Source organism: Crocodylus porosus, unplaced genomic scaffold (genome assembly GCF_001723895.1).
Source record: "Crocodylus porosus isolate Cpor-Errol unplaced genomic scaffold, CroPor_comp1, whole genome shotgun sequence".
NCBI classification, from domain to species: domain Eukaryota; kingdom Metazoa; phylum Chordata; order Crocodylia; family Crocodylidae; genus Crocodylus; species Crocodylus porosus.
Genome location: NW_017728943.1, coordinates 83,746,467 through 83,767,157, shown reverse-complemented (window position 1 = coordinate 83,767,157; position 20,691 = coordinate 83,746,467). Strand labels below are relative to the sequence as shown.

Below are 20,691 nucleotides of genomic sequence, written 5' to 3'. Positions count from 1 at the left end.
CTCCAAATGAACCATTCTGGCTGGGGCAGGTGGGAGCTCAGCTCTGGCTTTGGCCCCAAGCCTAGGGTTAGTGCCACAGGTGAGCTGCTACCTGTGCCAGGCTGGTACTTGAATCCAGGATAAAGAATTGTTTTGTTTTGTTTTCCTCTTCTCCCTCCATGTTGATTGGGTGGAAAAAACCTCGTCTTGGATTTGAGTAAATATGGTAGTTTCTCTCACTTGAACTTATTGGCTTTCCAGGGGTTATGGTTTCCTCATATAAAACATAGCTGCTGAAAGTGGAAACAAATGTAGGCATTATATCAGAGTAGTATCCTTGCAAACTTCAGTGCCTTGTTTACTAAAGGAAACTGAGAGCACTATAAGCATTCCATTGACCACAAAATGAAATAAATTTATTTTATGACTACCGGAGTTAAATATGACTTTAAATTTATACTTGGTGGCTTTAGAAATGTTGTTGCCTTTTTAGGACAGCTGAAAGAGATTATAGACTGATGTGCCTAGACACAGTTTTGAGAGAGAGGGCTTGTATAGATATTGTGGGAAGAAATAAGTTGGGGTTTTTTTTAAATCAGCAAATTTTAACAAGACCTACCTTGTTCACTAAGTCGTCATCTTAATGAGCTGCTCCTTCCTGCTATATCTCTTTTTCTCTAATACAACAGAGAAAAAAGATAGTGCCAGCTTCAAACATCTACATAACCCGATCTATGCTGTGAGTAAAGCTGTGTAGAGTTCATTTTCACAGCAGTCATGTTTATGTAAAAAGTAACATGGTAGTTGACTTTCCACTTTAACATATAGTTTCTGTATTGTTATGTACTTGTACATGGTGTGTATGTGACAAATAGCATCTTGTAGGCAAGGTTCTTTGAGTAGATGTGATATCTTTTATTAGACCAACTGAGTAATTGGGGTGGGGGGGAAGTTTTTAGCAAGGTTTCGGGCATCCTTAGAAAGCTTGCTAAGAACTTTTTTCCAACTACTCAGTCTAATAAAAGATATCACATCTGCTCAAAGAACCTTGCCTGCTTTTGTCCTTAGACCAACATGGCTACAACTGAAAACCCAAATAGTATCTTGTGCAGCTTTGACCACTTCACCTGGTAACTGATGTCACCAGTGACAACTTTCCATGTCCCACACTTGTGAGTAATTTCAAACACTGCACTTTTAAAACAAATACTCAAAGGGCTCTCGCAGTAAATAATGATTTCCCTACACTCCATCAATATCATGTCCTCAGTTTGGTTTGTAAATAATACAGCTACAACATGAGCTAAGTGGTAATTACAGGACAAACAAGATTTTTGTCCTGAAACAGTAATAAGCCTCAACACGGATATCTTGCAGTTCATTAGTGTTCGAAATCATAGCTTTAAAAATTAAATATGCTGTGGTACAGCATGTAGGGTTTTCCTGGTTTTAGTCTGTTCAGAGATATGACTGAAAAAGTCAGATACATTTATATATTCCTTGTTTTAAAGTGTTTATGTGCTTTTAGGAAGTCATCTAATATTTGCAAAAGAGCAAAAACAAAACGGTTGGAAGGACAGTTCTCCAATGGGTTAAACCTTGACATACAGTTTTGTAGTATGATATGGTGGGTTACTTATTATATATGGTAGCTTTCAGAATGATTTGAATCTGAGTCTTTTTTGTTTGCTACCATTTCCAAGTTGATCAAGTTGCAGTGCCCATGGTTAGCCCTTCCAGTACGGAGCTGTAAGTCTCTGCAGTTCTAGTCACTTAGCTGCTATGGAAGAACAATAGTCAATAGTCTTGGTAAACTATATTCCAGTTACAATTTTCATCTTTCCAAGTAGTTATATAACTGGATGCATGGTAATTATGCGGACATGTACAAGTGTACTAAGAGAAGTAGCAACAATTTTCTAAAATGTGGGGTGTTAACTTATTATAAAAGCTCTGGTGTAGCTAAAGGTTCTGTTGCTTCTGTTTTGGGATGCATGGCATAACTTGCTTGTGGCTTCGGCACTGGAGAGCAACTTAAATTCTTGCCAGTAGAACTTTGTTTCATTCTAGACTTTTCAATTGTGGGATTTTTCCATTACTGTTCAAGTTTCTACAACTAACTACTGTTAAATTTTCCCAATTCTGTACATGCTCATATTGGCAGAAGTATGACGTTTTAGTTTTGAATATTTAACATCTGTTAACATTTTGTACTTTATGCAGCACTTCAAGGACTTAATACGGTTACGGCGAACTGCAGAATGGCCTCGTTCTACGTTGGACACAGAAGTATCAACAACAAAGGAAACTCCAGAAATTGAACCACTTCCATTTACACTGGCACATGAACGCTGTATCTCAGTGGTGCAGAAGCTGGCCCTTTTCCTTTTGTCAATGGATTTTACTTGCCATGCAGATTTACTGCTGTTTGTTTGTAAGGTAAACATGAATAGGTAGTCGATTTGGTAAAATGCTATTTTTTCCATGTAAAAAACTGGTTTAAGGAGCTATATTTTAACATGCGACTTTTGAAAATGGTAGGCAGATACCTTTTCATTGGCTACTTCATTTAATTTATTTGATTGTAAAGAAAATAGTTGCATGGAATTTTACAGTAATCCAAATGTGAAAGTATAAGACTATTGCAGAAGTCTTATAATAGGATATTTCGTAGTATGCTTCTATTTCAATTACCATTTTTAAAGAAACTTTTACATAAATGTATTTTAGAATTCATTCAATGCAGTAAGGAAGTAAAAAATTTAGTTACAGAATACATTGAGTACTGTTTGACTTAAAACTGTTTTTAGGGGTCTTTGTACTTTCTTCAGATAAAAATTAATCCAGAGGTTTTTAAGGTTTCAGATGCCTTACTTTTTAGCTCCAGTTAGGCATATTATTTCAGTTTCACACTGTCTGCATTCAGTGGGTTTTTTTAATTATTTAAAACTAAAATGCAGTATTTATTTACATGTTTCAGCAATACTGTGGTTTTGGTACATAAATCTGGTTTCACTATTGTTATGAGGCTTTCTAGAGCTTTTCAGGATTGCATACTGGAATTAATTTAAGGTTATTTATGTTTTAGATCCCATCTGACACCTGAAAACACTTGGACTTCTCTCTTCTTGCTAGTGCCAGATTCACTTTGGTTTTGAGCAGGGCTTGGCTTGGCTTTTCTTACTGTTAATAGGTTCTCTGCTAGCAGATGGGCAAAGAGAATTGCCTCTGCTTTCTCCTTGTCTTCCTAGCCTTTAAAACTGACCTTTAGAGTAGGAGAAAGTTTCTGTTCTCCCTATCTTTGGAAAACTGAAATATCTCACTTTTTGTTTGGTTTGGGTTTTTTTGTTCCCTCAAAGGAATTGCTTAACAAGGGCCTATTCTTTGTTCTTGTGTCCTCCATGAAGGTAGAGGAAGATCTAGAAAGGTTTTCAGGAACCACAAAGGGGAAGCTCTGTGGCAAATTTGTTTCATGCCCATGGGATCCACTCACTCTGGAAGGGTGCTGGATTTAGTCAAGAAAGCTTGTTACGTCTTCCACCCCCACCCCAGTCCAGTCTTTCCTGATACCAGGCCAGAGTCCTTTTGGTACCTCTGCTAGAGTGAATCAGATTTTTTTGGTCTTGAGGTTCAGCAAACTAGTATGTTGTCTTTAAATGTGTACTTTTCATAAGTAAGTCAAGACCCTGGAGTGGATTTTTTAAGTTAAGTATCATTTAGCAGAGTTTGGTCATTTGTCTTTCTCTTCCTCATTTTTAAGAGGAAGCTCCTGGGCTGTTTTTAGCAATGTTCACCTGAATCTCTTCTCCAGCTTGCTTCCTGGACATGAATAAGGGGCTCGTAGGTATCCCATACCCTCCCAGTTTGAGACGCAAAGGGAAACTTCAAAAAAAGTGGTGGGTTGAAGGATCCCAGTTCCTCTTTAATGGTCCCAGACTTCCAAATCTTAAACTAGTTTCAGAGAGCTTGTAGCTCTGCATTTGTGGCTTCGGATTATAACTTGAACATTGAGGAAACAATGTAGTAGCCCTAAAATGCTTCATTTGGACAAACTGAGCAGGTTAAAGATGAGGGCTTGACTTCCCATCCAAAAGAAGAACAGTTTGCCTTTTCCTTCAGAGAAACTACTAAAAAGAAATGGGAGATGTCTGACAAAGAAAATTATCAGCAAGTTCTAAGCTTACAAAGCTCAAGGATTTGGCTTTCTGTCAAATGTCTTTAAATTGATGCATTAGAGGCACCCTTGGCTAAGGAAGTGGTAATTCTTGTTGAGGATCGTGTCTTTTTAATTAGACCTCTTAGACAGGGGAAAACCCACCTTTTTTAAGGGTTTTTGAAGAATTTTTGGCAACTCCTGTAGCAGGGTTTCAGCAACCCCTAGCATGCATGCTGAACGTGGCACACAAGGCCATCTTGCTTGGCACACAAGGCCAGCCCTGGCTCTGGGGAGCTGCTGCTAGCAATAGAGCCCGGGCTGCTCTCAGCAGGGCTTGCAGCGTCCCAGCTGCCTGCTGGAAGCAGCCCGGGATCCCGGCTGGCAGCAGCTCCCCAGAGCCCAGGCCAACTGCAGCCAGGAGGCTCCAAACAGCTGTGCCCGGCTCAAGCATCACCTCAGCATCAGTGTGTGCAGGTGCACCTTGGAGCAGGCAGTGGGGGAGGGGCCTGAGGCAGCGCAACCCTGGTCTCTCCCCCACTCCCGGCACAGTGGTGATGAGCCTGGCACAGCTGTTTGTAGCCAGCCTGGGCTCTGGGCAGCTGCAGCAAGCAAGCAGTGGGCAGGCTGCAAACAGCTGCACCGGGCTCCACAGCTCCAGCCTCAGCTCTGTGCTAGCAATGACTGCGTGTGCACCTTGGGGCGGACAGCGGGGCAGCCCTCAGGGCAGTTGCCTCTGTCACCCTCTCCTTCGCTATGCCATTGCTTGAACCCAGTTGAGTGCTGTAGCAACCAAATGTTGTCTGTAAATGCTGTGAGAGATTCCTTTTGCTGGAGCAGAACTAGATAAGGACACGAGAGTGAAAGCTGATGTTAAGATTCTTCTGGATGATCTACTTGAGTGTGAAATTTGCCAAATCACTCTATCACTAAGTGCGTAAAGTGGTGTAGCAGCAATGTAGTTGTATTCTGATCTCCAGTAGGTCAAAGAGCAATCCATTCTCACTCCAATGTGGCATCTACCACAAGTCCATAAACTCATATGTGGTCCTCTGATTAGAGGACTGTTGCATGCTGATTAAAGCAGTTTGCTCCTCTGCAGAAATATCCCTTGGCAAAAATATTCTCCCTGGATTCTAAATTAGATAGTTTAATATTGCTGATTATAAACTAGGGAGAACTTTCTTCATTAATCACTTCTTAGCTTTGTTTTTTTAAGTAGCTTCTTGCATCATCCCATATATCTCAAATGGGAGGGTAAGACTAGATCCAAAATAAGAAATGTTATTACTGAGTTACCTTTGAGATGAACCTAGTCTTCCTGTCTATGGCAACCAGGAAGTTTTGTGCTGCCTTTACTAGTCCACCTAAACAATTATTTTAAAAAAAGGTTAAAAAACAAAAAATCTATTAAGTAAGTCTACCAGTGAAAACTTAGTGTTTCCTTGCAACTTCAGGGAGGGAGAAACTACACATGCACATTTACGCAGGCACACACATTTACCAGGCCTTTTCTATGGAATTGGAGGGATTCACAGGTCCTGTATTTCTGTGTAAGCCCTATTCTTTTATAAATTGGTAAATTCACCCACACAGTTGGAAAAGTGGGAGTAGAACCAGAGCATAATACTTTTACTGTGTGTTGGAGACTGAGAGAAAGTGGAGGACGAACCAAACTGATACCTCAAACAATAAAGTGGAAAGACAAATGACAAAATGATACAAATTTGCCACTTTCATTTTAGAAAAATTATTTGAGAACAAGACGCTTATTGGTATGATACCAAACTTTTGTAAGTGTGCATAAATATCCTAAAACTTTAGGTAGTATAATATATGTGTATAGTTGTAGAAGATGGGATTTTTTTCTTTTTGTGTGTGTGTGTGTGTGTGTGTGTGTGTGTGTGTGTGTGTTTTGTTTTTTTAATTGAGCTTAATTGTATTTTTGAACTCATATAGGTTCTTGCTAGAATTGCTAATGCTACAAGGCCAACAATTCATTTGTGTGAGATTGTAAATGAAACGCAGCTGGAAAGACTGTTACTGCTTTTGGTTGGGACTGACTTCAACAGAGGCGATATCTCTTGGGGAGGAGCATGGGCTCAGTATTCTCTGACATGTATGCTACAGGATATTCTAGCAGGTAACTTGCATTTTTACAGTGTATATGAAACTGGAATCCTTTTAAGTATTGGTTTCTTTTAATACAAAAACAGTTCTATATGCTAATATGATTACTCTTGATAATAGAATTTGCAAAGAAACAACCATGTTAGTATTAACATTACGTTTTTTATTGTTTAACTTAAAATATTTTGGCCTTAATTTACCAACACTAGTAGTGATTTTGTACATCTCAAACATTCAATGGGACAGTAGTTTTCAAACAATACTAAAAGTTGATCTGCAAATCAGGCCCCAAGGTAACATGAATAAGCAGTGGGATATTTTGATCATATAGTCAGACTTTAATTAATATGGGCAAAATACAAGCTGATCTGGTAAAGAAGCTGTCTGCTTGATTTCAATAGGAGAGCTATTGGCACCAATAGCAGCAGAAGCAATGGAAGAAGGAGCCATGGGAGAAGATGCAGGAGCTTCAGCTGGAGATTCTGATGATTCTCTTCAACAGTCAACAGTACAGTTAGTGGAAACAATAGATGAGCCTTTGACACCTGACATAACAGGTAAACGCTGATATGAAAATAATTTAGAAACTCTTAATTTATATTTGGTCTGTTAACATTTCTAAATTATTGATTTCTGTCATCTAGAATTACTATGAATAAGTCTAAATTCATTAAAGCTTTCCCTTATGTAGTGCACAGTAACTCCGTACTTTAGATAATTGTATGCTAACGTCTTGCAGCTCATTCCTTTCAAGTCTGGGTATATATGTTGTCCTGCAGGTTTCATTTAACAAGAGAAAGCCTTAAAACTTTTAGGGAGCATCCAGATGTGCGTGGACGTTTGGTTCCCTGGGGCAACTAGCAGCTACTTGTTTCCAGGGAATGCCTGTGCTACACCTGCTTTGGCACACAGCAGGTTGCCCCAGATGGGGGAGAGAAGGCTGGGGACAGCACTGTGTTGGCCCCAGCAGCCTTACCTGGAGTCCTAGGAGCCTCCTGGGGCTGCAGTCATGGTGATTCTGCCACATGGAGCCTGACTGGCAGCACACCTCCAGGCTCTGCTTTTCAAATAAAAAATCTCCCCCTGCTCTCGGTACTCCCCCTTTTCCCTCCAAGCCCAGTAGCATATTCACCCTCAGCTCCTTCCCTCCTTCACTATAGTTATCCACAGCTGACCTGTGGGCAAAGGGAGCTCCAAAGCTGCACCTACCCTGCTCCAGCTAGCAAAGCTTGACTTTCCAACCACTTCAATTCTTGTAAAGGGTTAATTTTTTTATTTGGAGAGATTTTTTGTTTTTGTAAATTGCCTTTAACCTAAACCCATGTAAAAATAAGGGTTGTGGCTGAACAATCAGGTTTCGTCATTGGCATCTCATAAAAGCAAATGTTTTTCATTCTGGACTTGCATATATTAAAATTGTTTCATGTTAACATTCTTTTACTTGCTGCCTTGTTCCAAATCTTTCTTAAAATTCAGTAATTGTCTTGTAATTTAAAAGAAAATTTTGGACTAAACAGTTAAAAATATTATTCCATGAGTTATTTATGATTTTCAGTTTAAAAAAAAAATTGGTACAGGCATTTTGGTAACCATAAAAGGACAGTTAATTTGCATTAAAAATATTGCTAAGACATGGGCAGCATTGGTAACTGTTTTTCAGATTATTTAAAAATAGTAAATTTTTTTTGATCTTTAAAGAATTAAATTGTGATCTCACTTGGCCATGATTTGCCATTAGAAAATACATGAGTAGCCTTAAAATTGCCTGGTAAGTGCAGTTTAGCCAAATTTTACATTACGTATGTCACAATATTAAGGCTATTTTAATCATCCAAAGGTGCTCCACCTCTGTCGTCTTTGGAGAAAGATAAAGATATTGACCTTGATATGCTGCAAGACCTGATGGAAAATGACATAGATCCTTTAGATATGGATTTGGAGAAAGATTATGCAACCAAAGTCTTCAAGGTATGGCACGCATGAGTTTTTTGAAATAACACATACTTGCAAAATAATATAACCCTACTTCTTTCTAGTAATATGTAACATCACTAGACCTGCACTAGTTGCATACTGAAAAGAATCATGCTGTATGTTAAAGTCCTCATCCAGACTAATGGGCAAGTGTGTGAACATATAATTTGTTCATATCATACACATTCATATTTAAGATTATAAATTATTTACATATATAGTTTAAGACAATAAAATACTTACTGACTAAATGACTATCTATTTTAAATGAATGGTGAATATGATGGAAGCATATTTTTAAAAATTTAACTAGACTGCAGCATTAAAGTTTCATTTGCTTCCCTTGATTTATCTATAGCCTTATTCACACACAAGCAGGAAATTTAGAAGATGTATTTACAGTAGCTAACAGCACTTTTTTAGCAGTAGCTATAAGTCTGGACCTGCCTACACAATATCTTTACATCAGTTACAGTGTTGGCCTTTTTGTCTACTGAATAGGGAAAAAATGTTAAAATATTTTGATACCTTATTTCAGCATTTGACAATGAGGGGAAGCTAACTGTGATTAAACTGGATGAATTGAAGCAGTTTTTAGATGGTGTATAAATGTAATGTATTTAATTATTACAATTATAATGAAGTTTGTTTATTTTTTTTAATATTGTTGGTACTGCCTCCATAGCATTTGTAATATTTTTCCTCAGGCCACAGTGCCGAATTAGTAGCCTGTTATCTTACCCAGTGTTCCCAGTACTCAGTTTAAGCTCTCATTCTATTTGAATTCTACACCTTCATCACTTTTCTTTCCAAACACTTAGGTGCTATTACAACTTCCCCACCTCCCCACACAAACAGACCACTCTTTACTTGACTGATGATGTATGTGGCCTGTTTCCCTTCATTCTGCTAATGTTGCCAGCCTTTTTCACCCATATGTCCCCTTTTCACAGGCATACTTATACTTTCAGATGGCCTTATGTATAGGATGCCCTTCCAAAACTGATCTGTAAACTGCTATCCTATTGTTCAGATTCATCCTCAAGACCCATTTCTGTTATGCTGTTTACAATAAATTTTCAACTGGTGATAGATTCTCACTATATAAATGCTGTACACATACAAGTCACATTAATGTATGTTTTTATTACTGTTTCCCTCATCCTCATTCCTCTTGCTGCTTATTGTTTAATAAATTATTGGGACAGAGATTGTCTAAACTGATACTAGCAGTGAAATGCCTCCCCACACGCAAACATGCAACTTCAGTTGAGGCTTCAGGGTACTACTTTACTACAAATAAATTAACGACAACTTTCCCTTATGTTTAAAAAATCATATATTAAAATATCTTGTGTAATATTGTGTATCTGATTTTGAAGTGATAGTATAGTGTGTGGGTCTATGTAGATCAAATGAATTTTACTGCTTAAAGCTAAAACTTGATGCCAAGGTTTTTAAAGATGGATGTCTGAAGTTAAGTTTCTGAATTTTTATATAGGCACCTAAACAAGTGCCCTGACGCTCTCCTCTCCCCACCAAGTGCTATGTATCCAGTAGTTCTTATTGGCTTCACCATTTTTTAAAAATATTTGCCTGAATCTTTTGCAGCTTTCTAGTTTGTGTTAGAGAGCCCTACTATTTGTTTCTTGTGTGCTGGTACAAATTTTTTTAAAAAGTAAACTACTTGAGAGAACTTTGATACTTTCTATTTGTACAGTCTGAAAATTATTAATTTTATTCTCTCATTTGGTAAAGCCTATAAGCAGCACATGGTATGACTACTGGGGTGCTGACTATGGTACCTACAACTACAACCCTTATATTGGCGGTGTTGGAATACCTGTTGCAAAACCACCAGTAACCACAGAGAAGAATGGGTCACAGACCGTAAGCGTATCAATCTCTCAAGGTAAGCAGTAGGTTTTTTGAAGTTCTGTTGTGTTACTCCCCTCCCTCGGAGGAGTTTGTTCAAGTAATAGTGAATGATAGCAGGAATGGATTTGAACAAAAATGATTTTCTTCGGGGTGCAGTTGTGAGTATGCCCCATACATCAGTGATTCTCAACCAGTGTACTGTGGTACTTTGAGATCTTGACAAGTGTGCCATGGGGTACCACACAATGTTAGCATTGCTAGGTGTGCAAACATGATTGACAAGATAAAACCAGAGTTTTCAAATAAGAATTCAGGGTTGAAAAACATTCTGACTTGCTGTGGTCTGAGTTCTTTGCAACAGAAGAATTGCTTTCCTATTTTTCTGTAGTTAAAAATAGAATGAAAATTAAGAACTGGTATTTTCGAAGGGGTACCTCATGTCTACCAAGAGGTGTTTCAAGCTCAAAAGATTGAGAACCACTGCCACAAATAAATCCCACCAATTATAATCAGAAACAAGAAGTTTTCAGTTTTTGTTGTAACTTGTATTCCTATAACAGATGGAGCTATATGTTTGTGTGAACTTGAAATCTAAGTGTTTGATAGAATTCAAATGTTGCCTTTTATGGTGTTTTCCATAGCTTTAGATGCCCGTCTAGAAGTTGGACTTGAACAGCAAGCAGAGCTGATGTTGAAAATGATGTCTACTCTAGAAGCAGATTCCATTTTGCAAGCATTAACAAATACATCTCCTACATGTAACTATATATTGCTAAAACGTCTTTATTTACTGGGTGGCCATGCTACTTTGCCCCTCTGTGTATGCTTCATAGTAAAGTAAGAGAGACCCTTTTTTTTTTTCCTTTTAAGTAACTCAGTCTCCCAGTGGAACAGATGATTCATTGCTAAGGGGATTACATGCTGCTAACCAGAACAATCAGCTGATTGTACAGTTGTCCTCCATACCGATGCTGAGTGCGTGCTTCAACAAACTTTTTTCCATGCTACAAGTCCATCATGTGCAGGTACAGAATGGTGAACTTTCAGCAGCTAGATAATACAGTACTTATTTTTGAAGTTAAAACAAGTATACATTTGCCTATATTTTTACTGCTAAAAGAAGATTTCTGTGGTTACGCAGTTTGTTTCTGAAGCTGTCGTGGACCTTTGCAGATGCATTAGACATTTTAAAATCTTTTTTTCATGCGTTTTATTTACATTGAAATTATTTTCTGCTTTCATGATTGAAAGCACAATTGGGTCTGTCACTGAAGGAGGCAGTAATTAAAACAGTGATGACTGTCGCAGAAAGATAAAATTAACTTAAGTAAGGGCATTGCTTTAGAAAGGAAGGTGCCTATTAATTTGCTTGTATTCTAGCATGTGTATGCTAATAGATAAAGTAAATAGTGTATGTGTGTCTGTGTGTCAGTTTGTACACCTAGGCCATGACCAGGTATTTACATTTGTACTAGAAGAAAAGTCTTTCTCCCAACATAGAGCTATTGCCTTTTGAGGCTTTTTTGGAAGAGATTTGGCTCTTTGACAAGAAAATTGGATCAGATATCTCCCTCTTCCCAGCATAACTTGAATGGCTGTACACTTTTTTTTTTTTTTGGTGTTGAAGATACCCAGTATCGCACAGTGCTCTGGACTTGCTCCCTCTGAGAGGGAGGAAGGGTAGAGCAGCACTGGTTCTCTGATAGCCTGCTCAGGGACCCCTGTGGGAGGATCCTGTTTTAAAATTTACACCTCCCTCACCATCCCCATTCCCAGATCTGCCAATTGGTGGGAGCAGAGGGACACAATCCTTCAAAGGACACTTTCTCTGAATCCATCCCCAACATGGGAGAATAGCCATGCCTGCCTTTGCACTTCCCCTGCTGACCTAGAGTAGTGTGGAGGAAGGCAGGGGCATTCTCTCATAGCATCAAGCAAGCCTCCCTGAGCCTTACCACTGCAGCCACCACTTTCACTGCTTCAGGTCAGCCCAGAGGGGTGCACAGAGCAGCAGATGTTCTACCCTAAAGAGAACTGGGGGGGGGGGGCCTTATGCCACGGGAGAATGCTCCACCCCCCGGCCAATTCCTCCTCTTCTGCCAGTCAACTGATTGGTGGGATTGGATACATTCTCCTGGGGCTGCCTGTGGCAGCTGCTGTTTTTAAAGCTGTCAGTTGACAGCTTTACCCATTTTACCCCCAGCTTCATCTCCAGGCAAGGGAGAGGACAAGCTGTCAGTGAATAGGCTAAGGGCTGGAGTTGCCTGTGGTGCAGCCCTCTAGATCCCCCTGGCTGGGGAAATGCCTGTGAAGTTTCCCAGTTGGAATTTCAGAGAAATTTGTAGCACTCAAAATGAATGCCTGTTTGTGGCTATAGTTGTGGTGTCTAAATACATTTTGTGTGGCTCCCCTATCCTTTTACACATTTCATCCAAAATACTTTTCACTGATATAGCTTTTTAATCATTTTATAAATAGCTGTATTCATACAGATGTTCTACAAACCTTACATACAGTAGTCTCTGCTGTAGACATTTTAAAAGATTAAGGAGCTTTTAGGCTACATGCTTAACTGTCTTTTTCTGAGAGAGACTTAAGACGAAACTAAGTCTTAATGTAAAAAGTGCTGTTGCCAGAGTACAGCAAAAGTATTTTTGTACTGTGCTGACTGAATTTTAATTTGATGTGCACACTGTGTTGGAAGTTTCAAAGTGTCTTGAAGGCAGGATTGTTTGAGCATGCTTGCCACTGAAGCAATAACAGTTGAAAATGTAAATAAGATAAATGATGCTCTTTAAAACTAAAATAAGCATTTTCTCAAACTTCAACACATTTTTGAAGTACATGCCAATTTTAATTGATATGGTATTTATCTTTTTCAGCTCGAATCCCTTCTACAGTTATGGCTCACATTAAGCCTGAATTCTAGTTCCTCTGGGAGTAAAGATAACGGCGCTGATATTTTCCTATATAATGCTAACCAGATACCTGTAATTTCTCTGAATCAAGGTAAAGCATTCTAGATTGGGAGTCAGTGGGAGCGTGAGCATGCAGGCAGCTCCTTGTGGGATTTCTTTGATATTGATTTAACTTTACTCATACTGAAACTGATGGTAAAAACAGTCTCTGTCAGAGTCCTAATTCCTTTTTTAACCATTAGTGTTTTGGATTTTAGATCAGTTGAAATCATTCTGTCAGTGGTGAAAGAATTCTCAAGATAAATCCTCAGAATTAATGTGCTTATGTGCTAAGGTTTTGTCTCCTCTTGTGTTTTGTGAAGGGCTGTCTTAGTCTCATCTGCCAGCTAGAGGCAGATAATGAATGGCTATGGGCAGATCAACTACTTTCAGTTAAATAAGAATAGTTTTGAGAGCTAAGCTACTATGGTTTAGCTGTGATCTACCCAGCAGATAAGAACATATATTCTGGGTGTTACTGCAGAACACTTGGCATGCTGGAAATTCACCCTCCCTCTTTTATGTTGGGGTAACTAGTAGGGCTGTGCGAAGCTTCAGTCGCCAATTCAATTTACAGGAGATTCAGCCCGATTCAACATCTGAATTGAATCGGGAGACCCATTAAAAGGTCCAAATCTAATTCGAAGCCCCCAAATCTATTTGGGGGAGATTTGGATCACCTGGGGAGAGGCGGGCACAGCCAGGCAGCTGCAGATTCTCCCACACCTCCTCTAGCTGTGCCTACCACTCCCTGGTGGGGGGAGCCATGGAAGAAGCCCCCATGGCTGCCCTTCCTGGCCCCATCCCCTGCCTGGCTTCAGCCTCCCAGCACTTAAAGCAAAAACAAAAAAACAAACAGAAAACCCACAGTCACTGGCTGTAGCACTGAGGATCAGGGCCTCTGGAGGCTTGTGGCAGAGCCCCCCCCCCGCACATGCCACCCACACAGGAGTTGTCACATTGTGTGGGTGCAGCGCGGCTCAGCAGGGCGCCGTGCACTGCCTGGGTGCATCTTTTTGGGGGGCAAAAATAGTCCCACACTTAACTGTTCTACGGTCTGGTAGATTTTGATGCCTCAGCTCTGTAGCATCCTGCTACAAAGGCATGCTTTGCCTTGAAGTACCGTTTTACCAATTTTACCTTTTTACCTATACCACCTTTCTCTTCCCATTTCCCCTCCCCCCAATAAACCTCACAGTATTCTGCTGTTATGGTTTAATGTGTTTCGGACTACAACAGTGAAAATGCCTTTCTTTGAACTGTTAGTTGTAGAATTCTGTACGGTATTCCTTGGATTTAAAAAAAGTAGATACGTTTTTCATGAGTCACCTTTATTTATAAGAGATTTTATGTTGGTATCATGAAACATTCTGCATATGTTAATTTATGTAGAGGTATATTAGTGAAAGTTTATCACTCAGTTCACTGGAGCAACAGCAAAAGAAATATGATCAACTTAAAGTACTGTTTTTTTTATAACTCATTATTACTTTGAGTGTCAGTACTTTGAAAAAACAAATGTGTTCTTCTTTCCAGCATCTGTAACTAGTTTTCTGTCAGTCCTGGCATGGTATCCTAATACCTTACTCCGGACATGGTGCCTTGTGCTTCATAGCTTAACTCTCATGACGAACATGCAGCTTAACTGTAAGTTTTGTTTGGGGTTTTTTTCCGCTGTTGCCTTTATGCTGCCTGAGAACTGCATTACAAAAGGGAGGGGGATGAGCTTTTCTTTAAGAAACAGGTGTAAGAGATCTTTCAGGAGATAATTACTTGAAATTAATACTATGAATGGTGGCATTTGTCTGACAAATGCATGACTTGGTGTTGTGATCTGATAAATGGATATCTGAAAACTGTTTCACCTTACCCAGCTCTTTGAAGTTTTACTATCTCACTCTATTTAGCATTCTTGGCTTTATTATTGTTAAAACGTCACAGCTAACATGGCTGAGCGAGGAGAAAAACAGATTCTGCTTCTAATTATTAAAATGCCACACCAAGTTTCATCATTTGCACCCTTCAGTCCCTCTTGACAGTGCTTGGTGTTGTAGATAATAAATGTATTATAACTGATAAGAAAGGAAGATGTAGTTTGACTCGCCTATGCCAGAGGTTCCCAACCACTGGGCTGTGGTGGGTTGGCTGCTGGGTTGTGGCATGACCCACCCCATATTCCCATATTTTTTTTATGCTTTCTTATGAGGATGCAGTCCACAAGGGACTCTATCACCAAACTGCATCTACCAAAGTGAATACTGAGGGAATTTAATTCAAATTTAATTTAAATGTAATACGTTTTCACTAAGCTTTATTTTGGAACAAAAGAGTGAACCAAAATGAGGCATTCTGATTTTGCTTATAATCCTTAAAACAATTTATCTTCAAACTTACTGAATCTTTTGTTCCTCCTGATGAGTCTTTAAAAGTGTTTTTGTCACTTCTGACAAGTGTGCAATGGGCAAAAATGCTGTGTTTCATGAGTGTGACTAATCCTAGAAAAAAACTGTGCTGAGAAACATAAATAATTGAGGAAAAACAACATCCCTGTCTCCAGAAAATTGAAGTGGGTTTTCTTATATCCTCCGACCATTCTCTGGGTAAATTCAGTAAGTAAGGGAGCAGGATGAAACATTTCTTTAAGTGTTTGGAGTCTGTGTAAATATACTTGTATGAAAATAATTGTAGAACTCCAGTTATTGGTAAGTTGCTTTTAGTAGCTTGTTCTTTTGAATAACTGTATATAATGAGTAATGCATAATATGTACAAATTGGAAATTTCTTTAATTATTTAGTGTTCATCTTTTTTTTTTTTTTTTTTTAACTACAAATGTTGGAATTTTTTTCTTTGTTCTTTTTTTTAAGCTGGACATAGCAGTGCCATGGGAGCTCAGGAAAGTACTGCCCAACTGTTGGTGTCAGATCCCAACCTCCTTCATGTTTTAGTGAAATTTCTTTCAGGGACAAGTCCTCATGGAACAAATCAACACAGTCCACAGGTAATATTGCCAATTACAATTAAAGTGGTGATGCCATTATGGGGTTTTGTATACTTAAGATAGTAATTAATTCTGTGCTTGGCTTATGCCTCCTTCATTTGTTTAATATTAGCACAGGGCTGTCCAACAAGTAGCTCATAAGCCACATGTAGCCTGCAAGGGTTAATTTGGAGCACCTGGGCTCCGCCTAGCTGTTGCTTCCCTTGTGGGGCTCAGCACAGTTTATAGTACCAGGGGGACCTGTGACACAATGCAAAGGACATCCGCCCACACACACACTGTGCCAGTGGTAGGGAAGCTTCCCACATGGTGCCCAGTGAAGAGGGGCCATGGCCCCCACAGTATGCACCCCCTTCTGATGCGTGTCCCCTGGCCACTAAAAAGTTGGACAACCCGATATTAGGTGTGATTGTGAGCATTTATCTATGACTCATCATTTTAATGTTAATAGATAGGTGACTTATTGACAGTTTAGCCTAGTGATCCTCAGCCTTTTGGCCCCGTTGGCCAGATGAGTGGAGCAAGGCCAGTCTAAAGGCTGGATCCAGCCCTGGGGCGTGGTGCTTCTCCCTCCTGCCCCTGTATCCCAGGATTGGTCCCAGAGGCCTTGGCACCACCTCTGCATGCTGGAATTAGTCCACAGGGGCCTGGCATTGCTCCTTCCTACCCCTCCCTCTGGGATTGGGTCCCAGGGGATGACATCACCCCCTCCTGTCCCTACACATGAGAATTGGGCCCCAGGGGTCGAGTGCTGCCCCTGCCTGGCTCTGCCCAGGCATCTGGCACCTGATTCAGCCCACAGGACCCGGGGGTCCCCAGGGGTCTAGAAATTTGGTTGTGGGGGACCTGTGCTACTGCTCTCCCACTGCCAAATCTCTGGACCTGTAGAGAGGTCCATGGGCCCAGGGGTTGTGCACCCCTAGTGCAACCCATTGTTTGTCTTATCTTTTTTCAAGCAATACATTTATTTCTGACTATATTTTTGATTATAAAATTATTATAAACAGGCTTTCCTATGACCCCAGCTGACTTCCTGCCCTTTGGGCAGGGGGCTGGACTCGATGATCTCCCAAGGCCCCTTCCAGCCCTAATGTCTATAAAATCTATGAATTATTACATAATGCATTATAACATTCTGGAAGGCAAGCTATAAAGTTTTATAATGGGTTAACATTCTTGGAGAGCATTTTATAGTAAATATCAATTAAACTACAGTATTGTTTTAGTATACAGACTTCCTAAATCCCTCTTTTTTCAGGTTGGGCCAACAGCTACACAAGCCATGCAAGAATTTCTCACTCGATTGCAAGTGCACCTTTCTTCAACTTGTCCCCAGATGTTCAGTGAATTTTTATTAAAATTAATACATATACTTTCAACAGAGAGGTAATCTTTGAGTTGTTTTTTTTTTTGTCTTTAATACCTCAAGTAGAGTTTGCTGTGTTAAGTCTACAGATAAATGGTCCTGTAACTAGTATATGACCATTTTCTCTTTATCTAGTTTCAATATGTACAGTAATTGAAGCATAGTTGAAAAGAATTTGTGGAACCACACCTGTCGTGCTATCTAACCATATTTGTCTCAGTTTAGTGTTATTAGTAGCTTTTTATAGTACCCTTAGTAAAAAGTACAATACATGGAGTGCCTGTCTGTGGAGCTTGTGTATCAGTGCCCTTGGAAGTAGCTGCCCTTACTTGAGGGAGTGCATGTAGCAATACTGTATTCAGTACTAGATGGTTGGACTGCATGGCCACCATAAAAGTTGAGTTGTGGGACTTGTTCACTGTTGAAGCTAGATAAAAAATTATGTTAATTTGAGAGATCTATCAAGAAGCTCTCTGAATATGGGTTGGGAAAGGTGGCTGAGACAGGATCTATGGAACATGATTTTATATCAGCCCCTTCATTTAACTTCTTGCTGCTCTTTCTTCTAAAACAAAATCAAATGCACACATTTTGATGCCCTTAAAGGTACCAAAGTCCTGTGCAAAATAATGGAAATTTGATATGAGTTAAATATAGCATTTAAAAATATTTTTAAATGATCCAAGTATAGATTAATGCTTACCATTTAAATCTTCTCGAGTAAACATTGATAAAATAGATGCTATATATTTAAAGTATACAATTTAATATTGCTGTAATTATTTTTGTAAATTAATCCAGTTTCATCAGCAAATATTAGTTTAAATAAGCAGCTAACTTTTATTTTATAGAATTATGGTCATGTATTTTGTCCACAGAAAGAAATTCATAAACATTCTGTTCAAACTATAGCCTGATGATCAAAACAACAAGAATTGACTTGTTTTTTGTCATCTTATTGTTTTAAATTCTATTGCTAACTTTTTTCTTGTGTTTTGTGTTTCTCTCTCCCCTCATTCTGTGAAAACCACAGATTAAGGAACATAGATAACATTATGGCTCCATCTTTTGGGATGCAGTGAATTAAGAAATTTCTTTCAATATATTAGTCTTTTCACAGCTTTCTTTGTTTTTCTCCCTGGGATGTATTAAATATTCGCCTCTGTTTTCCTGCTGCTTCCTTCTTCCACTGTGCTTTCTACAAATACAAAAGAGGATAGAAGTGATGAGCAGAAATGGAAATTGAAAAGCAGGCACAGAAGCAATTAAATTAAGAGTTTTACATTAAATGGAAGAGAGGGTTGAAAGCAAAACTCTAAGCTTTGTGACTCGGCACTTCTTCCACTGATTGGAAACGTGATGTCCCCGACTGCACCTTTTCATTCATTCCAAGAGTATTCAGCATCTCAAAAGAAGTTGCAGGATGACCAGTTTCACCCCTACTTCAAACAGGTCATTACTCATACCTAGCTGGTTTCTGGACCCATTCATAGCTTGCATCTCTTCTAGAGATTATCCGGTTCTTTTGTAATTTCTGTCTCCACAAGGCCCAAAAGCTCTTGGACCTGATGTCTCTCAACTGATCCTAGTTCTAGCAAGTCTCATTTTGGTAGGTATTTCTTTCAGGCAGGTTTCCCCCCCTACTTCTTTCAGCCTGATTTTTCTACCAGCTCCTGAAGAAATTCTTGCCTCATACTCCTTCAGATGTATGCAGTTCCACCCACAGTATGAACAGAATTATCACCTTGAATTTTATACCAGCTGGCCTATTCTTCACCCCACCTCCAAGCTGACATCAGGCTCTCATCTCTCTAGAGACCTTTATGCTCAATTTAATCCCATCTCCTAGGCAGACCCTGAAGTGTCTCCCATAGTTTGATGGTGTCTAGACCTAAGACCCTCTTTCCTTGCCCTTGACAAGGTATTTGCTTCCTGATAGGTAATTTTTTTGTTCGGATTTACTTGGCTACCCATGAGCAACTGGAAGCATCTTTGATACCATCAATTTTCTTTCATGCTGTGTCTCAAGACAGGGGTAGTGTGTTTTCACCTTATGGCCTTAGCATCTCGCTAACTTTTGAAGTTCAGGGACTAGAATTCTTTGTTTCAGTCTTTAGTGAGGTTGGTTTCTTTTATAGATGTTTTTGGTACCTTTTCCATTCATTTTCCCTGCTCTAAGATGGGGAACTTGAGGCTCTTTCAGTTCAGTAGACACTTTGTTTTTTTCTCTCAAGTCTTTTTTATGGAGCAAGATACTTTTCTATTCTCCAGTAGAAATTTTCCTTGCAAGTTTCTTCCTTTCATGGCAAAGACATCTCTACAGCTCTGTTCTGCCTGCCACAATATTCCCATATTAGTTGGGTTTCCCTTATTTCAGCTGTGTCAAGGTAGCATCTCAAGGCCTCAGCTCTCCTTGGTGAGTTACAGAGGCTGCTAACTTCATGCTGCTTTAGCTTTAGTCAGGTTTTGCATGTTTACATGCTGTCTACCAGACAAGTAGCACTTCCTCCTATGAAACTGCTGCATGATCTTAGCCTTTGCTGCTTGCTTTAGTTCAGTCTTACTGGTACTCTGAATCCTCAGCATCCATTAAGTCGTGCTACAACTTGTCAATAGGGTGTCATCCTGCGGATCTGATTCTTCACAGTTTTTACTGAATAGAAGAAAAGGGGATAACTTCTTCAAGAAAATTATTAACAAACCACATGGGTCTTCAGAATCTTCCAACTCTAAACTCTGGTTGTTCTGGGGTTAAGTTCCCATAAGTAAGAATCTAGGGTATGTACTTACTTGTGACGGATCTTCTCTAGCAAGTATTATATAATACTGTTATCATCACTGGTGGTATATATTGAGGCTCCCACAGAGACTCTGGTATAGAGATGCCGGTGAAGAGTCTGAGGCCTTGCATAGTGGTTTAATTTCAATATTTGCTTGGCGAAAGAGCCATTAAGAAATATTGCCTGGGGTTTTATTCCTGGTATTTTTCTCATGCTCAAGAACTTGGAAGGAAGGACCCAAGCACTTCCTTGATCAGCCAAACCAACTGGGGTTCCAGGTGAAAATAGGTTCTGTCCCCCTGTCCATTCTTTACATGGTGCATCTCTGTCAAGGAATGTTAAAGCTGAGTATCTTTTTACCTCAGCAGTGCTTTCTGCAAGTTTACCCTCAGGAGCATGTCTCAGTTTCATATCCTACTTCTTGGTTTGTCCTGTCCCCCAGGATGTCTGTCAAATCCTTTTGCTGTTGGTTGCC

At 39.5% G+C, this 20,691-nt stretch overlaps 1 protein-coding gene across 1 annotated transcript in view; it reads left to right on the top strand.

Annotated features, from left to right (window-relative positions):
• The window catches only part of BIRC6 (baculoviral IAP repeat containing 6), a gene marked incomplete at its 5' end in the record, with an annotated part of 304,005 nt that overhangs the window by 119,072 nt on the left and 164,242 nt on the right, over positions 1-20,691 (top strand). The window contains 11 exons of the mRNA XM_019548600.1: positions 2,203-2,418; positions 6,092-6,275; positions 6,664-6,819; positions 8,100-8,230; positions 9,995-10,148; positions 10,756-10,872; positions 10,985-11,139; positions 12,997-13,123; positions 14,608-14,718; positions 15,937-16,070; positions 17,329-17,456. Coding sequence (XP_019404145.1) covers positions 2,203-2,418; positions 6,092-6,275; positions 6,664-6,819; positions 8,100-8,230; positions 9,995-10,148; positions 10,756-10,872; positions 10,985-11,139; positions 12,997-13,123; positions 14,608-14,718; positions 15,937-16,070; positions 17,329-17,456 — 1,613 coding nt within the window. The remainder of the gene's footprint in view (positions 1-2,202; positions 2,419-6,091; positions 6,276-6,663; positions 6,820-8,099; positions 8,231-9,994; positions 10,149-10,755; positions 10,873-10,984; positions 11,140-12,996; positions 13,124-14,607; positions 14,719-15,936; positions 16,071-17,328; positions 17,457-20,691) is intronic.